Source organism: Anabrus simplex, chromosome 5, assembly GCF_040414725.1.
Source record: "Anabrus simplex isolate iqAnaSimp1 chromosome 5, ASM4041472v1, whole genome shotgun sequence".
NCBI classification, from domain to species: Eukaryota; Metazoa; Arthropoda; class Insecta; order Orthoptera; family Tettigoniidae; genus Anabrus; species Anabrus simplex.
This window is the reverse complement of record NC_090269.1, coordinates 44,892,861-44,911,889: the sequence shown is the minus strand read 5'-3', so window position 1 is coordinate 44,911,889 and position 19,029 is coordinate 44,892,861. Positions and strand designations below refer to the sequence as shown.

Here is a 19,029-nt window from a genome sequence, read left to right as displayed (position 1 = left end):
AAACATGTTCTGTAAGTGTTAATATATATTCAATTTTGTCTGAGGCAAAAAATAAAGTATTGATTAGGTGGTTCTTAAGATTAACTTCTTGATCTGGTTTTCCGTCGTTCCCATTTTTCACATCAGACAAATCCAGAACCTCCTGTACCTTAAGGCCACTGCCAGATCCTTCACAGTCCTATCCATGTCCTATCCCACACAAGCCATAAGACGTTTATGAGTGGATACAACATAAGGCAAATAAAAAGAATCGGCATTTCCAGAATCTTCGTCCAAAAACGTGGAAGTGAATTATTCAGGTAAGTATATGATTTAAGATGATTAACACAAGAAGGGCTGTCATCTCTTTAAACAATTATTTTAAATTATTACTTTTATTCTACAACTTCTTGTTCTGATTTTATTATTATTATTATTATTATTCTTGTTTCGTATAGGCCAGCTAAGGACCACGACATTCAACTATTGCATTTTTGAATGGGCTTTCATGTTTGCCCAGTAGTTGCGCATCCTCAGGCTGTGTTGCTCCTTCCTCTCCTTTGTCCAAAGGGCGCCAGTCTTCTTTGTTGGTAGTCTGTCCTGGAACTTCTTATGTTTAAGCACCTTCCTGAGTGCTGTCCGATCCTTTAACCCTCTACTGCATACTGTTGCCATTAGGCAACAAATAACTTTTCACCTGTGTAAATGGATACATATTATAGACAGAGGTAGTTTTACGGCACACCTTCAACTGTACAGTCAATTAAACACATATCCCAGTGATGCCTTTGTTTTTTTTTACATAACATAAGACAAAACAGCCCTACAACCAAAGGTACTCCTTCTACCCCGTCAACATCCACGCGAACCAACCCCCGTTTATTTTACGTGGGCCCTCCCCTTCATATTACCACAGGCTTCAGGAGTACCTCTGGCTCAACCTCAAAGACATTACCGACCTACGGTCGTGCAAGTATACTTGCGCCCTGCAATACGTACCCATGGCCAGTAGGCAGTAATGTTTGGTCTTTGAAAGTTAAAAGCTTAGCGTAAAATCGTGGAAAATCGTATATATATTCCAATATGGCAATCCACATCACATACGAGTGTTAAGCTATTAGGCCCAGTTAAGAATTGGTGGTATATCTAAACCATTGAACATTAAAGCTTGAAATTTTCTTCACCAAACGGAAACGAAAAATAATTCATGCAGTAGAGGGTTAAGATGCCTTCTGTTATTCCCAGTTCCTGCAGATCCTTATCCACTTCGATCAAGCATGGTGACTTGGTCTTCCTATTTTTCCAGTAGCTGAGAATCCGGTTGGTCAACCTGGTAGGATGCATCCTGTAGACGTGCCCATAGAATGCTAGGCGTCTCTTCCTTGCTACATTCCTTATTCTTTCACAGTACTTGTAGAGCTCTTGATTAGGCCATCTTTTAGAACTGTCCCCTTCCTTGACTGGCCCCAGTATCTTTCTCATTATCTTTCTTTGCCGGATTTCAAGTTTTTCCATGAGTCCCTTCCTGTCGAATGTTAAACATTCTGAAGCATATAAGGCTTCAGGACGGATGACTGTCTGGTAGTGCTTCATCTTAGTCACTTTTTATTATAGGTATTCTTGGTCAGTTGGTAGGCCATTTCAAGCCTGTTAACTCGAGTTGACAAAGCTGTTCCTTCAGATAGATTGGATTCCAACCATTCTCCCAAGTACTTAAACCTGTTGGTTTTCCTGATCTCTCCCTGTTCCAGATGCAACGTACAAGGAGATTCACCAATGTTCGTGATGAATTGTGTTTTTTCGAGAGACACATGTAGCCCAACCTTTGCTGCTTGTTGTCTGAGAACATTTAATTGTTTCACTGAAGTTTCTATTGATTTAGATATAAGGGCCAAGTCATCGGCATATGCCAGACAGTCAACATTGAGCTCATTGCGCTTATGTCCCAAATAAATGCCACTTGGAATCTCCATTCTAGCTAACTCCTTTTGCCACTCTCTTATTACTTTTTCCAAGGCATACTTAAAGAGGAGAGGGGACAGACCATCTCCCTGTCTCACTCCTGATTTAATTTCAAAACTTTCTGATATGGTTCCTCTGAACTTTACTCGTGACCTGGTGTTGCTTAAAGTCTGTTTGATTAGGTTATGGGTCATCTCATCAAGTCCTAGTTCCTGCAAAATCTTCATAAGAGTAGGTCTGTCTCCTGGGATATACGCCTTTGGAAAGTCGACAAAAATGACAACGTATTTCTTACCAGCCATTTTTGATTGATGTAATACTGATTGCAGATTGAGTATCTGTTCTGTACAAGAGCGTCCTTTTCTAAACCCTGCCTGGTACTCTCCTAATTGTGGGTCTAGTTGAGGTTCGGCTCTATTTAATAACGCTTTAGAGAAAATTTTGTATGTGACAGGTACCAATGAGATTCCTCGATAATTATTGATGTCAGTCAAGTCTCCTTTTTTGTGCAAGGGATGAATCAATGCAGTGGTCCAGTCACTAGGTAATGTTTCGGTCTCCCAGATGTTTTGTAGAATTTCTGTAAGCTTGCTTACAGTCTTGTCTCCAGCCTGCTTCCATAATTCGGCTACTATTGAATCTTCTCCGGATGCTTTGTTGTTTTTCAGAGACTGGATGATTTGTATTACTTCTTCTTTGGATGGTGGTTGCGAGTTTGGTTGCTTGATGTTGTCTTATTATCATTATTATTATTATCATCATCATTATTGTTATTATTATGGGATAGGCTACTTTATTACACCATTGTTCACTTGAAACCTATGGCTACTTATTCTTCGTAAATGCTATTATTATTGGTTTTGCATCCCACTTGCTACTTTTTCAGACACGACGAGGTAACAGAATGTTGTACCGCAGGAGTTCTCTTATGTGCCAGTAAATCTATCAACACAAAGCTGATAAATTTGAGCACCTTCAAATACCACCAGACTGAGTCAGGATCCAACTTGTCAAATTGGAGAGAGAAGGCCAAGGCCTCAATCATCTGACCCACTCAGCCCGGCGACATTATTATTATTATTATTATTATTATTATTATTATTATTATTATTATTATTATTATTATTACCACTACTTAGTGTCCTGCTCCTTGGTTGAATGATCAGTGTGCTGGCCTTTGGTTCAGAGGGCTACGAATTTAACTGCGTAGAGGATTTTAACTGGGTAGTCGATAGTTAATTCCTCCGTATCGGGGACCGGATAACCACATTCATCTACAAACAACAGAACATACTACAAACCACCACAGAAACACGCAAGGTTGGCGTCAGGAAGGGCATCCGACTGTAAAAATGGGCTGAATTTGTACAGAATGTTGATTCCCTGGTAACTGAGAAGAGACCAGGAAATATTATTATTATTATTATTATTATTATTATTATTCAAGTGATAGGCTATGAATTATTTCTCTATTTTATATTACTTTGTTCAAGGTTTTCCGTTCTATATTTTAATTCCCTGATGAATGGCAATGTACTGTGATTTCTTTTGTACTGGAAATATGTTAATTTTCATTCTTTATACAATAAATGGAAGTATGTAGCCTGTATCTTTTATTTTAATGGCCTATTAAGACATTATGTTTCTTTGAGTACTTTCCTAATTAAGAAAACTGTGAAACTGTATTTATTCCTGCAGAATGTGTACTTGCTTCATCACCACGCCCACTTGTTTTGATCGCTTAGAATATGGTGGACGCGGCGGTCCAATAGCCACTCTCTAGTCCGCTTTCTAGCTCGTTGGAAAGACATACTGATGATAACGTTGGTTAGAGTGATGTAGCAACAACCCCATAGGACTTTTTTTTAGAGGTAGTTTCCATCTTTCATTACTTTCTTAATAATATTCTACAGTTACATAGAACTAACACTTACAAGGGAAGACAGGTCAATACCTACCCTGAATTTTTTTTGACACAATCATCGTACTGTAAGAGGACAGCGTGCGGAGAATCAGCCTCCAGATTTAACAGCAAGGCTCCGAAATCTTACCTGGAATCCTGGCGCGCAAGCATGACGCGTGGCGCAGCTGGACATCCATCAGCCATCTCGGAGCTGTGGCGTGGCGTGTGTGTGTGTGTGTGTGTGTGTGTGTGTGTGCATTCTCTCGACAAACTCTGAAGCTGTATTGTTTCACTCACTTGTCAGTCACTCGCTGAAGTATAGCAGAAATGACTGGTATAAATTGCATGATGATAATACAAGTATTTTGTACACCAAGCACAACGAATTAGAACTTCATTGTCACACTGTCCTTCACACGTTTCTTTCTTCTTCTTCTCCAAACCATATTTAGCGGGCACTACAAACTCGGGAGCTCGCTTTCTTGTGTAATTTGTTGCAAACCATGAATATTTTATATCCCAAAACCGTGAAAATGAAAACTGAAGGTGTATGAGAAAACTGCAGTTCAAGGATTGTCTCTCTGTGGTGAACCACAACTTTAACATCATTACAAGAATTAATGAACATAGGTTTTCATGGCTCATTTCATTAAAATAAAGAAATAAACCTTCACATGTCCTGATGAAGACTAATGCAATTTGGCAGAAAGCTTGGCTTTGCTAAATAAATATATATAAGTGGCTTTAATCCAGTTAACATATTTATTTCTTTATCATTACAAGAAGTTGAATTTCTGTTAACCGGCAGGAAAAAGCATTCCACTGCCAGAAGAAGAATTTGTCTAACGGTTGAATTATGCCCTGGTACCTGGAGGAATCTGAAGTAATTCTATTGTTCTGAGTGGAGGGATGTCCTCCAGACAAGTTGTATCACTGTATGTGGTCCACGATTCAAAAAGCACAGCAGAGTAGTCTTCACGAGTATGACAAAAAAGTTTCTCTAAACATTTCAGTTCTGTTTTCCCCGTTTTTCTGACTCTGTGGCACTGACAATGATGGCACCTACAAAAGATTACAGTTCTTTCGATCGCGTTTCGTGCACAAACCCGCTTTGATCAGGGTTGTAAATTAAGGATGGGGTGTAATGGAGAAATTGCTCTCGAGCCTTCTTCTGTAGCCATATAGTCTTGTTCTTCATCCTGAATATGTGAATGGGATACAAATTCCATAATTTTCCTACTCCCAATTCTGTGTTGTTTCTTGAAACTGCTGATCCAGGCATGAGAGACAGAGAAATTACTTTTTTCGATAGATAGTTCATGTGCAATTTTCAAAGCCCACTGTCTAAGATCTTCATCACATTTTACCTTTTTGCCTCCTCGAAATGAAAAAGAGTTTTATCATACATATTTTTTTTATGTTCAATCGGACCTGCCGACATACCCATATTTATAAATGTCTACAATATAGTGATTATATCAATCCACCTGTTCAATACAAATAGCAACATAAAACCAATTTGTATTGAACAGGTGGATTGATATAATCACTATATTGTAGACATTTATAGTAAATTTCAATATGGGCCTAATCATGAGATTAGTTACATGTAATACCCGTACTTTCCAGCCGCTTCTTCCACAAGTCAAGATATCACTCCGATTTCAATAAACTGAAGTATCTGCGAACATGGGAAAGTGATAATCGCTTTTTATCACCTTCATGAAGCCAGAGTTTTAGAGCTCTCCTCTTGTACTCCACACTAATGTTTTTTTTGCATACATTTTACAGAACTAGGAACGTAACTAAAACTGGACGATTTGCATGGCAATGGACTTACTTTTTTTTTTGGTTGTAGCATCAAGGGAGACAGGGCCACCTTCCCTGTCCTCCACTTGAGTAATTCTTGCCTGGCGCGTTCTTGTCGCGGAGGTGGGCATCCTCACTCCAGTAGGCCGGAGTGATAGGATGGCTGAGTACAGACAGGGACCCAGTCCCGTGGGGTATATCATGGAACCTGTGCTCAGGGTTACGGATGAAGACCTCAACACCAGCAAAGGCGGAGATGATGATTCGGTACAGCAGAGCTGGCGGAAGAGGCAACCCATCCTCTGGGGTAGTACAGATGGAACCCACTGTCTTGTGGGATGAGGAGGGATTCTCAAAGGCTAAGGGAGTAAACCACGAAAGAAAATCCTTTATATTAGGCCCAATGAGCCAGTAAAAAAGTAAATGTCTGATTGCTTTCAACGTATAGGCAAGCCTGGGATGGAACATACCCGAAAAAGACTCCACTTCTGGCACTTTAGGAACTAATGATGACCCTAAGAAGGCTGATGCTTATCCTAAAAATACAAGAAGATATACCAATCAAAGATATAACAACCGGAGTAGACCTTACCAAGAAACCAAACAGAGTAAGTACCCTGAATATAACTACACTGACCAACAAGTGTGAAGAGATAGTCGACCTGATGCAAAGGAGGAAGATTCATGTATTAGGAATGAGCAAGACAAAATGGAAGGGGATGAAATCAAAGAAACTGTGGGAAGAAGGAAACAAAGAATGAAGTTGGATTTGTGCTACATACAGATATTGAAGCCATAACAGATATCACATATACAAATAAAAGAATGATCAAAGCCAGAGTAAAACTTGGCAGTAACAGTCTCACAATAATCCAAGTATATGCACCGCAGACAGGATGTAATGATGACGAAAAGCAAGAGTTGCTTGAGAAATTGGAGGACCCTGTAAAAAGAGGATAATATTATGATAATAGGGGTTCTAAATGCCCAAGTTGGAGTAGATAGAACAGGCTATGAAGAGGTAATGGGGCCCTTTGGATATGGGGGAAAGAATGCTGAAGGCGAGAATGTCCTACATTTCTGTGTCAGAAATAACATGATAATAAAAATCACCTTCTTCAAGAAACAAGACAGCCATAAAATAACCAGATACAGCTGGGATGGAAGAACTAAAACAGTCATTGATTATGTAATAACGAATAGAAAAGTGGAGAACGCATGAGAAATGTAAGAGTTATTCCCAGTGAATGATTAAACAGCAATCACAGGCAACTAATAGATAACTTGAACTATAAGGTTGTACGAACACAAAGTACACAGAAAATACCAAGAATAAAATATTGGAAATTGAAAGATGAGGCAAATAAAAAAAGCTTTTCAAGAGTTAGTAATGGAAAGGGTACCGAATAATGAAACACAAAGTGCAAAGGAGGAATGGAACCTGTCGTGAATTTTGCAGCAGAAGTATGTAGCAAAATAAGAGGAAGAAAGAAGAAAGAGACCAGTTGGTGGAGTGAAAAAGTAAGAGAAACTATTAAAGAACAAAATATGGCAAAGAAACATAAAGATGTTGAGAAGCAAAAACAAATGCAAGGTGTCTTACCACAACATAACCAAAAAATAGCCAACCTCAAACAAATATATAGAGATAAGAAATTATTAGCGAAGAGAATTGTGAAGGAAGAGAAGGATAAGAGCTGGGAGATGTTCACACAAAACATAGAGGAGGACTCAAAAGGGAAACAAAAAATGTATGGAATATTGAAGAGTGGGAGATCAGACAAAGAGAATATTAAAAGCAATTGAAACAGAGGATGGAATTCTAATCCGGAATACAGAAAACAGAGAAGAAATGGGAAACTATTTTGACAAGTTGTTAAATGGCAATGAAGAACAGAAGTACAAAAACCATGAACTTATCAAAAATGGAGAAGAAGAAAGACCAATTACATTGTCAGAAACAGAACATACCATGAAGCTTGTGAGAGGAGGAAAATCACCAGGAGTAAATGAATTATCTGCAGACATAATCAAAGCGGCAGGAATACAAGGCCTTCAGTGGCTACATCGAACACTAGGAGTAATCTGGAGAGAAAATAAGATACCAGATGAATGGAAAAAAGGATTGATCATACCAGTACTCAAGAAAGGAAGCAGAAGAAAGTATACAAACTACAGAGGAATTACGCTGCTACCACACTGCCGCCAGATATTGGAAAAGATCATAGCAAAGAGATTAAGAACAAGGATAGAACATCAGTTTGAAGAAGAACAACATGGATTCAGAGCCAACACAGGAACAATAGACCTAATTTTTGCCATTAGACAACTAATGGAAAAGTACTGGGAAAAAGAGAAAGATCTGATAGTAGTGTTTCTAGATATAGAAAAAGCCTATGACAGTGTTCCAAGGGGCAAAATATAGGAATGTCTGCATAAACTAAGGGCTCCAAATTCTCTAATTCGTAAGATCCAATTGCTATATGAAAACTGTGAAAGTGGTGTACAAATAGGGAATAGTAGATATAAATGATTCCAAACAAAGAGAGGTGGACAACAAGGCAGAGCACTATCTCCACTACACTTCCTTGCACTCATGGATGTAATCATTAAAGAAATTGGGACACAAAAAAAAATTAGCTGCAGAACCTGGAAATTTGAATGCATTAGTGTTTGCAGATGATGTTTGCCATTTGGGCAGAAACAAAGCAAGAAGTCCAAATGAAATTAGGGATTGCTGGGTCAACAAATTTAAGGAATATAAGTTAACTGTTAGTAAGAAGAAAACAGTAGCAATGAAATTGAGTAGAACACCCAGCGAATGTGACCTCAAACTTCATGGAGAGAGAACTGAATGTGTAGAAAGCTTCACCTATCTTGGAAGTATCGAACCAGGAGTGTGCTAGATTGGAAATCCAGAACAGAGTGACAAAAGGATCCACGTTCTTCTATCAGGAACGAAATCTAGTGAAGGACAAAGAAGTTCCCGTAAAAGCCAAACAAACAATGTTTAAATGTTACCTCCTGCCAATCATGACATATGGGTTGGAGACCTGTGTGTTATTGAAAAGAGACATCAGCAAACTGCAAGCACGTAAAATGAAATTTTTGTGATCTGCAACAACAACAACAAAAAAAAAAGGACAGAATTAGAAATGAATGCATTAGAAATGACATGCAAGTGACCTGTACAATGGAAGAAAGAATACGCATTGCACAGTTTAAATGGTGTTTGGGCATGTGCAAAGGTTGGAAGGGACTAGAACCCCAGACAATACTTGGAAATGGCAGTGCCTGGAAGGAGACCTGTTGGATGTCCCAAAAGAAGGTGGCTGGACCAAACAAATGCCGACCTTACTGAGAAAGCAACAACACTGCAGGATGTGAAAGGAGAGGAACTCTATATTGACAGAAACCAGTGGAGGCATATTGTCCACAAAAGTCCTACCGGCCCACTGGAAGGATACCCAGATGATGATCATATTCCAGTTTTGAACTCAGAAATGTAACTTCACTTGGAATTGGCAGAAGGTTTTGACAAACGGAATCACTTGATCAATACTTTGCACTCCTCTATGATTATTTTCCAACAAATCAATCAGATATTGCCCCATATCCTTTTATTTCTAACTAATTTCTCCAGGAAAAAAAAAAAAAAAAAAAAAATTGCGGAAATAATTCATTACATACTCCGCTACGTTAATATGATTTAAAACGTCATCCTCCGAGAAACTCGTTTTGCTTTCTGTCTTGCTTTTCAACCATGAAACACCCTACACCTGTCTAGCACGTGCGGCCCTTATCACAGTACCTAGGCTGTAAACTACACTCTTGACTGGTTATACCGTAATGGAGATGTCCTTTTTGTCGTTGCAAATAGCTGGCTTAGAGGTAGTGATTTTAGAAATGATGGGCTACACCTTAATAGAAAAGGAACCTCTAAGTTTGGTAAACTTCTCAATAGAATATCTAGTAGAATGCTCTCGGGGAAACTAATTTAAAAAATGAGGGGGGATGCTAATCCTAGTGGCAAAAACTTAAGTGATACAGAAAATGATTTAGAAAGTATAACTTATAACAGGAATATAATGCAAACTATAGATAGGGAATCATTTCACAGAGGTCAGATGCACAATACTAAGAAAGCACCACAAAGACTTCAATAAAAAGGTTAGTTGAACACTTTACAGGATACTATCAAAATGTACATGGACTTCGAAGTAAACTAACTGAACTTAAAATTTCTTCATGTTTAGCTGACTATGACTTCATGGAACTAACCGAAACAAACTTAAATGATGAAATTAGTGATGTGGAAATCGGACTCGAAGCGTATTCAATTTTCAGATGTGATAGGTCTTCTTTAACGAGTATGAAGGCATCCAATGTGGGGGGGTAATGATCTGCATTAGCAAGAGGTTTAAACCTACTGTGCAGTAACACAGTTGAACAGTTGTTTGTGTCCCTGACTTTTAACACCACAAAATTAATCATTGGTGCTGTATACATTCCACCAAAGTCTCCTGTCCAAAAATATTTCGAACATTGCAGTGCTGTTGAAAAAATTATGTCAAATCTCGACAACCATTTATTGCTCATTGTTGGTGACTACAATCTACCACATCTTAATTGGATAGTAAATGAAGAAACATCTCCTGGCCTTATGTAAGTAGGTAACCACACTATGCAGTCCAGTTTAGTTATAGACACTTTTTCTTATCTCTGTTTAAATCAGTTTAATGCTATCCCAAATTTTCTGAATCACTTTCTTGATTTGGTTTTCAGTAACTCCAGCTCCATTGAAGTAAAATCTAGTAATGAAAGCATTGTCCCCCTCGATAGACACCACCTAGCTTTAGAGATTTCTTTAGCTATAAACGAGCTATACAATTCCTTGCCTGCTGATAGTTTTTATTTTGACTTTTTAAATGGTGACTATAATGGACTAAATTATTATCTGTCACAGTTCGGCTGGAAGGTGATGTTTCAAAATGTATCAATTGATAAAGCAGTAGAAACCTTCTATTCAGTACTACATTATGGCATGGAACTTTACATCCCTATACGGAATTTTAAGACTCCCAAATTCCCAAAGTGGTTTAATCACAAATTGAAGTAACTGATTATTGAAAAGAAGAAAGCACATAAGCGATACAAAATATAAGGTCTCAATAGTGATTATCAGCATTTCTCGAAATTAAGAAATGAATGCAAGTGTGAATCTAAATCTTGCTATACAATGTATGTTTCCAACTGTGAACGAAGTATTACTTCCAAACCACAGAAATTCTGGCAATATCTAAGTTCTAAAAGGTCCTGTAATAATATTCCTTCAACAATGCATCTTAATGAAGTTACAGCAGATACCGGAGAAAATATTGTCAATCTTTTTGCTAACCACTTTTCATCTGTTTATTCTTCTTATCAGAATAGTATCAAATCAAATCAAAATCTCTTTATTTGCAAATGAGGTGTCTACCTCGGTGGCAAATGGTACACTAAAATACATTATTGTCAAGCACTAAATTTTAAATTAACAGGAGACGAAGAAAATTTTCCTAGAATACAATATTATACAATTTATGCTAATAATTTTTTCTATTAAACACACACATCATCCTTAATAAATTTATATTGTTTACAAAATTCTACTTATAATATCTTACAAACATAGTCAACTCATATACAGTACGGTATGTGAAATTACTTCTAATAATACTATACAACTGGTATAAGATTAAAATTAACACTGAATTTATTTACATATTTATATTTTACCCATTTTGGAACCTAAGTAGCATAACGACCTGCTGCGTCTTAACCAGAGCCCCTTTTGCCACCACTTTTCAGAGTTCCTGAAGGGCCTTCACAGCTACGGTAGCGGTCCCAGGGCCCTCGAAGTCCCCACTGTACTTCACCCCTACAGGCAGTCCCCTACTTGGGCTGTCCAAACTCCTTAGACCAGGGGATGGAATTAATTTAATCACAAACATTTATTATTTACAATATCCTGCACTGGTCGAATGCCCTCTAACATTTAATTTATTATCTCTGTTGTTGTTTATTCTCTTCTTGAATATCTGTACAGATTTTGGAAAAGGATCAAACACTACCCCTGGTAAACTGTTCCACTCCTTCACGCCCTTCCCAATGAAAGAAAATTTACCCCAATCACTTCTGCTAAAATTCCTTCTAATTTTGTACTTGTGGTCAGTTCTACCAATATAATTATTTTCCAACCGAAGCCTCTCACGGATATCTCCCCATGCTTCTTCTCCTGTATAGGCTCTATATAATCCTATAAGTCTACTTTTCTCCCTTCTCTTACTTAAAGTTTCCCACCCAAGTTCCTTTAACATTTCTGATACACTACTCTTTCTCCTGAAATCCCCTGTTACAAACCTTGCTGCTTTCTTCTGCACACCATCTAGTTCTTTTATTAGGTATTCTTGGTGAGGATCCCAAACACTGTTTGCATATTCCAATAATGGACGAACCATACTTAAGTAACTTTTTTCTTTTAATTCTTTGTTGCATCCTTTAAGTAGTCTCATTATGACATGTAACGATCTGTATGCTTTCCCAACAATGTCATCAACATGACCCTTCCAGTGCAAATTACTTTCAAATCTCACACCTAAGTATTTGCACTTGCCATCTTTTGGGATAACTACCTCATCCAAAGTATATTCAAATTCAGTTTTAAAGCTCCTGTTTGTAAATGTTGTAACAGTTGATTTGCCTCCATTAATCTTCATATTATTTTCTTCAACCCATTCTTGGATACTGTCAAGGTCCCTTTGTAATTCTGAACAATCCTCAATGTTATTTATTTCCCTATAAACAATTATGTCATCTGCATACAATCTTATTTTCGATGTTATATTGTTCCCTAAATCATTTGCGTATATTAAGAAAAGTAACGGACCGATTATACTACCCTGTGCAATTCCCTTCCAGACTTTCTCTTCCTGTGATATATTATTTCCTACTTTGACTTTCTGAACCCTTGAATTTAGAAATGTTCTTATCCAACGTATAACCCTTACATCCAATCCTATTCCCTCCAATTTCTTTAATAATATTCCATGTTCCACTCTATCAAAGGCTTTGGAAAGATCTATGGCTATGCAATCTAACTGGCCTCCTGAATCTAACTGATCTGATATGTCCTGCTGAAATCCCACCAGTTGTGCCTCGCAAGAAAATTTCTTTCTAAATCCATACTGGCTCCTCATGAACCAATTTTTATCATCACATATCCCTCTGATGCACTTTGCTATTAAACTCTCCAGTATTTTACAAACTATACTGGTCAGGCTGATTGGTCTGTAGTTCTCTGGTTTCCTTTTATCACCCTTTCCTTTATAAATTGGTATTATTATAGATTCCTTCCATTCCTTTGGTATCACACTATTATTTATGACATAGTCAAAGAGAAATTTTAAATAAGGCACTATATACCACCCCATTGTCTTTAATACCTCCCCAGTAATTTGATCACTTCCTGCTGCTTTTCCTTGCTGAAGCAGTTGGATTTCTCTGAAAATAACTTCATTTGTGAATGAGAAGCTGCTTGTTTCCCTCTGTGTCTCTCCCTCTCTATCTTCTGTTACTGTTTCCAAGTCCTGACAATCTTCTACTGAATCTCGGAATTCCCTACTAAAGAGGTTTGCTTTCTCAGTATCTGTTAAATAGTGTTCACCCCCTTCTCCCACCATTGTAGGAATTTGGATTCCTTTTCCTTTTTGATTCCTAATATATGAATACAGCTTTTTCCATTTCCCTTTGTAGTCATTACGCTCTTGAAGAATGCCATTCATATAATTCTCTTTTGCTTCCTTTTTCACTCTATTCAGTTCCCTCATTAGCTATTTTCTACTTTCTCTACTCTCCCTACCTTCTTTGATTTTCCTGTTTACTATTCTACATTTTCTTTTTAATTTTCTTATTTCCCTTGTGTAATAAACAGGGTCTGAGGTCATTTTACCCTTCTTAACAGGTACAAATCTCTTCTCTCCTTCCCAAATGATTCCTTTAAATTTAATAGTATGTCATATGATTATCCTTTCTCTGTCAATCTATCAGTTATAAACATTAGTAAGGCAGAAATTTACAACAAACTGATATCTCTGGAATTAAAGAAAACTGTAGGACCTTATGGTGTTTCAACTTACCTGCTCAAGTACTGCTCATTTATTTTATGTGAAGCACTCTTTTATCTGTTCAACTTATCATTAAACCAAGGTGTTTTTCCAATGGAATGGAAGAAAGGATTTGTTAGTCCAGTTTTCAAAAATGGTGATAAAACTGGCATAAAACAATATAGACCAGTTATAATTTCTTCTCATATTTCCAAAATATTTGACTCTATAATTCTTGACAAAATCACACCTCTCTTTAGAAACATCATCATTGATGAGCAGCATGGATTGTTTTCAGGACGGTCAACCTGTAGCAATCTTCTTTTATTCTATCAGTTCCTCTTGGATGCAATAGAGAACCACTCCCAAGTGGACTGCATTTATACAGACTTCTCAAAAGCTTTTGACACTGTCGATCACGATATCTTGCTGCAAAAACTAACGGGCTACGGAGTTAATGGGCTTCTCCTCTCATGGTTTGAATCATATCTTAAAAAACGCCTGCAGATTGTTAAAATAAGGAATCATTTTTCTGCACCTATTATTGTTACCAGTGGAGTTCTTCAAGGGTCTCACCTTGCACCCTTACTTTTTACTCTCTACATAAATGACATTAAAAATATGCTTCAGAATTCTAAATTGCTTTTGTTTGCCGACGATGCAAAAATGTTTATGCAAATTAATTGTCCACTTGATTGTTTATTCAAGAAGATTTACATCATCTGGAAAAGTACTGTATTCAAAATGGGTTGAAACTTAATCATGAGAAATGTAAAATAATATCGTTTTTTAAAAACAAGAAGAAAATATCATTTCCGTACAAATTTAGTAATAACAACATTCTAACTCCTGTTTCACAAGTTAATGACCTTGGTGTTTTATTCAGTTATAACCTATCATTTAATGAACATATTGAAAATATTTGTAAGAAAGCATTTCAAAGATTGGGTTGCATTACTAGATATTCTAGGGAATTTTCAAACTTAGCTACCTATCGATTGCTGTATGTATCTATGGTAGCCCTATACTAGAATACTGTACACCTGTTTGGAACCCTTCTCATCAGACCTCTATCCATAGATTAGATTCAGTACAACATAAATTTCTTCGTCTATATTCTTTTAGAGCAGGATTCTCATATGATAATGTTGATTATACATCCCTACAACAGTCCTTAAAACTACATAGCCTGTCACAACGCCGTGAATTATTGGATACACTCTTCATTTTTAAATTGCTACATTCCTTGGTGAATTGTCCACAACTCCTTGCAAAAATTTACATACATGTACCAGACAGATGCACAAGGTTCAAGAATACATTGTCTACAAATTGGCATAGAACTAACTATGCATTCAATGGGCCAATTGAACGAATGTCAAGATCTCTAAACAAAGTGGATATTGATATATTTAACTGCTCATTATCAAAATTTAGAACTCACTTACATAATCTCCAGAACTGACTATTACTTTCCTGTGCTTACTTGTAATATATCCTGTGTATATATCTGTACATATTTTTCTACTTATACTCCATTGAACTTTCTTTTTACTGTGTTTTGTCTATACTTCTCTATGTTATGTAAAATGGTATTTCCGTTAATAAAGTATTATTATTAGGCTGTCCACTCTAACCAACGTGTACATATACAATAATCATGCTACTTCCCTCTCATCTATATGAGAGATTCGGCACATGATTTCAGAGACTTACACAGTAGAACCTCGAAAATATGTTCCCGGAAACTAAGTTTTCCCGTATTATTTGTTCAAATTACGTGATCCCGAGAGCATCCTAATTAAACAACGTTGTAAAAATCCCGCATTATCTGTTCCTTGAAGAAACGATTTCCCGGATCAACCGTCCACAAATTTCAGTCCCATCAACGCTAAATCCTTGATCACGCGTTTTCCAAGAACCCGTATTTCACAAAAGGATGGCAACGGCACACTTAGAGACCTTTGTGTTAACGTTCCGTCATTGCAATCATTTGAGGAAGTACTGTACCGTGCTGGAAAAGCGATCGGCGGTGAACTCATCTTAGCATCGCGTTAGGGTGGTATTGTTTAAAGAATTCTCGAAAATCATAAAGCATAGTGTGTCCACAACAAGTGGAAAGAGAAAGAGCGCATATCGACAGCCCTACCTGAAGACAGAAAAATTTCGTCAAAATGTTCGTACTTGCAAAACGTCCAGGGTTACATGTTTATTTTTTTAATTACTTTTTTCGCCAAACAAGTTTTTGGCACTTCCCTCAGGGCACAGTATAGTCATTGGACTTTCAGGCAGGAATCGCAGGTGTTCCTTCTTAAGTAACACAAATTTAGTATTTTAATATTATCGCATACGGCTACGTTATCAAGACCAGAACAGATGTTGCACCTTACATACATAAAGCCATGCGAGGTTTTGGGATTGCCTATTACTGTTTTGGTCCTAATATAACAATGGGAATTTCACGCTTTTGTGTTAAAATGTTATAAAAACTGCAGTTGTCTTATTTGCACATGTTACATTTCAAAACGTATTATTTCACATTCGCCCCGAATTGTACAGCGAGCGCGCATTCCAGCTGAGCTCAAGGTCGTCAATAACCATAATTTCGGAAGTGCTAATGATATTTCTTCTCTTTCCAATTTGATTGTGATTAGTGACGGGCAGAATTGAAGCAAGACCAACTACAATTACATTGTATTGTAGTTGGTCTTTATTGAAGATAATGCATTCGAGAACTTGAGGATCGATACTTACATTCCAAACCATATTATTGAGTTCAATATAACCTTTAAAGGTCAATGTAGGCCTAATTTAGGCGGTACAAGATTTCCATAAACTGACTACGAACAGTATACCAGTGACCAAATTACAATGGAAGATAAAGAAAGGGGAATTTCGCCATCATGTTGGACGTTTTTATATCTAATATGCTTTATTTTATTAGATTAGAGAATTAAAAGCTACTTGTGGTCGATTGTTGTTTGGCTTGGCGTTACGGGTATTAAATTTTTCAAAGAGTTTAGCAGATCAAAGTTGATGAACTGAACAAAGTTTTCAGAGGAAACTGACGAAATTTTCCCAGTAAAACTGAACACAAAGTTTCAAGATTTTTAATTTGCGTACCCGTAATTAATGTTTGAAGCCGGCCCCACGTTCTAACTTGCCTGCCTCTCACCAGGAGGGCCCGGGTTTGATTCCCGGCCAGGACAGGCAGGTTTATCTGGATATGAGGGATGGTTAAAGGTTAACTAATTTTACGATTAGGCCTACCTTTAATTGAGGAGCTATTTATTTAATGGTGAAATGGCGACCCCGGTCTAGAGAGAAACGAATAACGGCCGAGAGAATTCGTCACACTGACCATGCGCCACCTCGTAATCTGCAGGCCTTCAGACCGAGCAGCGATCGCTTGGTAGGTGGAAGGCCCATTGGGGTTGTAGTTTGATTTGGTTCAGGGGTGTCTGTAAGATTATAAGCATACGTATTTCATTTTTGTGATGTTTAGACAAATTGTCGATGGCTCATTAGTTCCCGGATTTTCGGTTTTCCCATGTTGTACTTTTTTTCCGTGGTCCCTCCAAAGACAGAGAATCAAGGTTCCACTGTACATCTGGAGGATGATTTTCTGCACACGGTAGTACAACAATTATGTAAAAAAAATTTCAGAATAGGTTTCAACCTGTCTTACCTGTTACTTCCCTTGTTAGCTTAATGTCTATTTTAAGACGTGTTTCATCTCACGTGCAAGACATCTTCAGCTGAAAAAAATGCACCACAGACCATCATAATGAAATTTATACACTGTGGAGCCCTATAGTAATCTGTTGGGGAAATATATTGCATAATTGACAACAGTGTGAATTTTCAGTTGTCATGGAAATGAAATTACATTCCTTAGCATGTACAACAAAAACTCGGGATCTTCTATAACGGAAAAGGAAAGTTTTCAAGTATGAGAATACTCATTTCAAACAAATTAATGAATTACCCACAACATTATAATTTTGTAACTAAACATCAGTGCATAGGTGCACAAATTATTTTGTTGTTTATACATCCTCACCTCATTTGTGATACACACTGACCTGGGATACATGGAGGGCGAGGCTTGTCATCTCTCTGGTTGGGCACCGCAACACGAAGCCGGTTAAGAACACTGTCCACTTTCTTGCTTCGGATCTTCATCTCTACACGATAGGCTAATAACTTCTCACATGCCTACACAAGGAATTATCTTTTATCACCTAATACCCACTAAATCACTAAGGAAGTAGTATGGAATCTATACTGCATCAGCAACATAGCAAAAGTGAATTGAGAACAAAAGCTTCATTCAGGAAAGTAGCATGAACACATATTAGACCAATAATAATAAAATTGGAAGGAAAGTATATGAACAACTTAGATAAGAAAAAAGAATGACACAGCAATTAATTCCAGGTGTTATAGATGTACAGAAATATGCTATCTACAGAAAAATTCAAACTGATCTAGATGTGTCACTGAAATGAAGAGCTCCATAGTTCCTACACAGCGAGAGACAAGAGTAGGGATTGCACTGTCAGTACCATGGAAAAATGTCCATTATTACAAGTGGTATCCCTGAAATAAGGTTGTAAAAATGAACCAAACATTTTAACGACAAAGAACATATCCCTTAAAAATAAACATCCTTTTTCTGTTTTCATTATTCTAAATCATTACTAACTGAATAGTTGCCTAAGAGATATCACAAGAGATTTTACAGCCATTACAAACATTACAGCTAAAGAAAATAATCATTCAGCTATGTGTGTGTAAATTTAGCACATTTTTTAAAATTTATTTTATGCTTACATTGGAGCCCTGAAATCAATCTACACTGGCCAGCAAAAAAAGTGGATCACTTTGAAAATGTTGATTTTCTGTTCGCTAAAACAAAGTTTTAAGGGCATATTTCATTTTGTGATGTTCCTCTTTATAAATAAATGTTTTCAGCACTCTCTGGTAAGTGTGTGGTGCATATGGTCCGAATTGATCGACTATTAGAGATAATTTTCCATGCCATTAGCTTTTATGATGATCCCTTTTAACTTTTATGGTTTTATGACGGTCCCTTTTAACGTGGTTCCTCCCCCCTAATCAAGCATTAAAGTTACTGTAAACATTTGCAGTGATAAGATGTCCTTTGTAAAAACTCTGGGGAGTTCCAAATCAGTTTTTGTTCGATTCTTGATGAGTCAAGATGCCTCT

The 19,029-nt window shown here is 37.2% G+C and overlaps 1 protein-coding gene across 1 annotated transcript in view; it reads right to left on the bottom strand.

Annotated features, from left to right (window-relative positions):
- Non1 (nucleolar GTP-binding protein 1) overlaps positions 1–19,029 on the bottom strand; it is a 178,992-nt gene that overhangs the window by 68,114 nt on the left and 91,849 nt on the right. Inside the window, exon 9 of the mRNA XM_067147951.2 lies at positions 17,883–18,015. Coding sequence (XP_067004052.2) covers positions 17,883–18,015 — 133 coding nt within the window. The remainder of the gene's footprint in view (positions 1–17,882; positions 18,016–19,029) is intronic.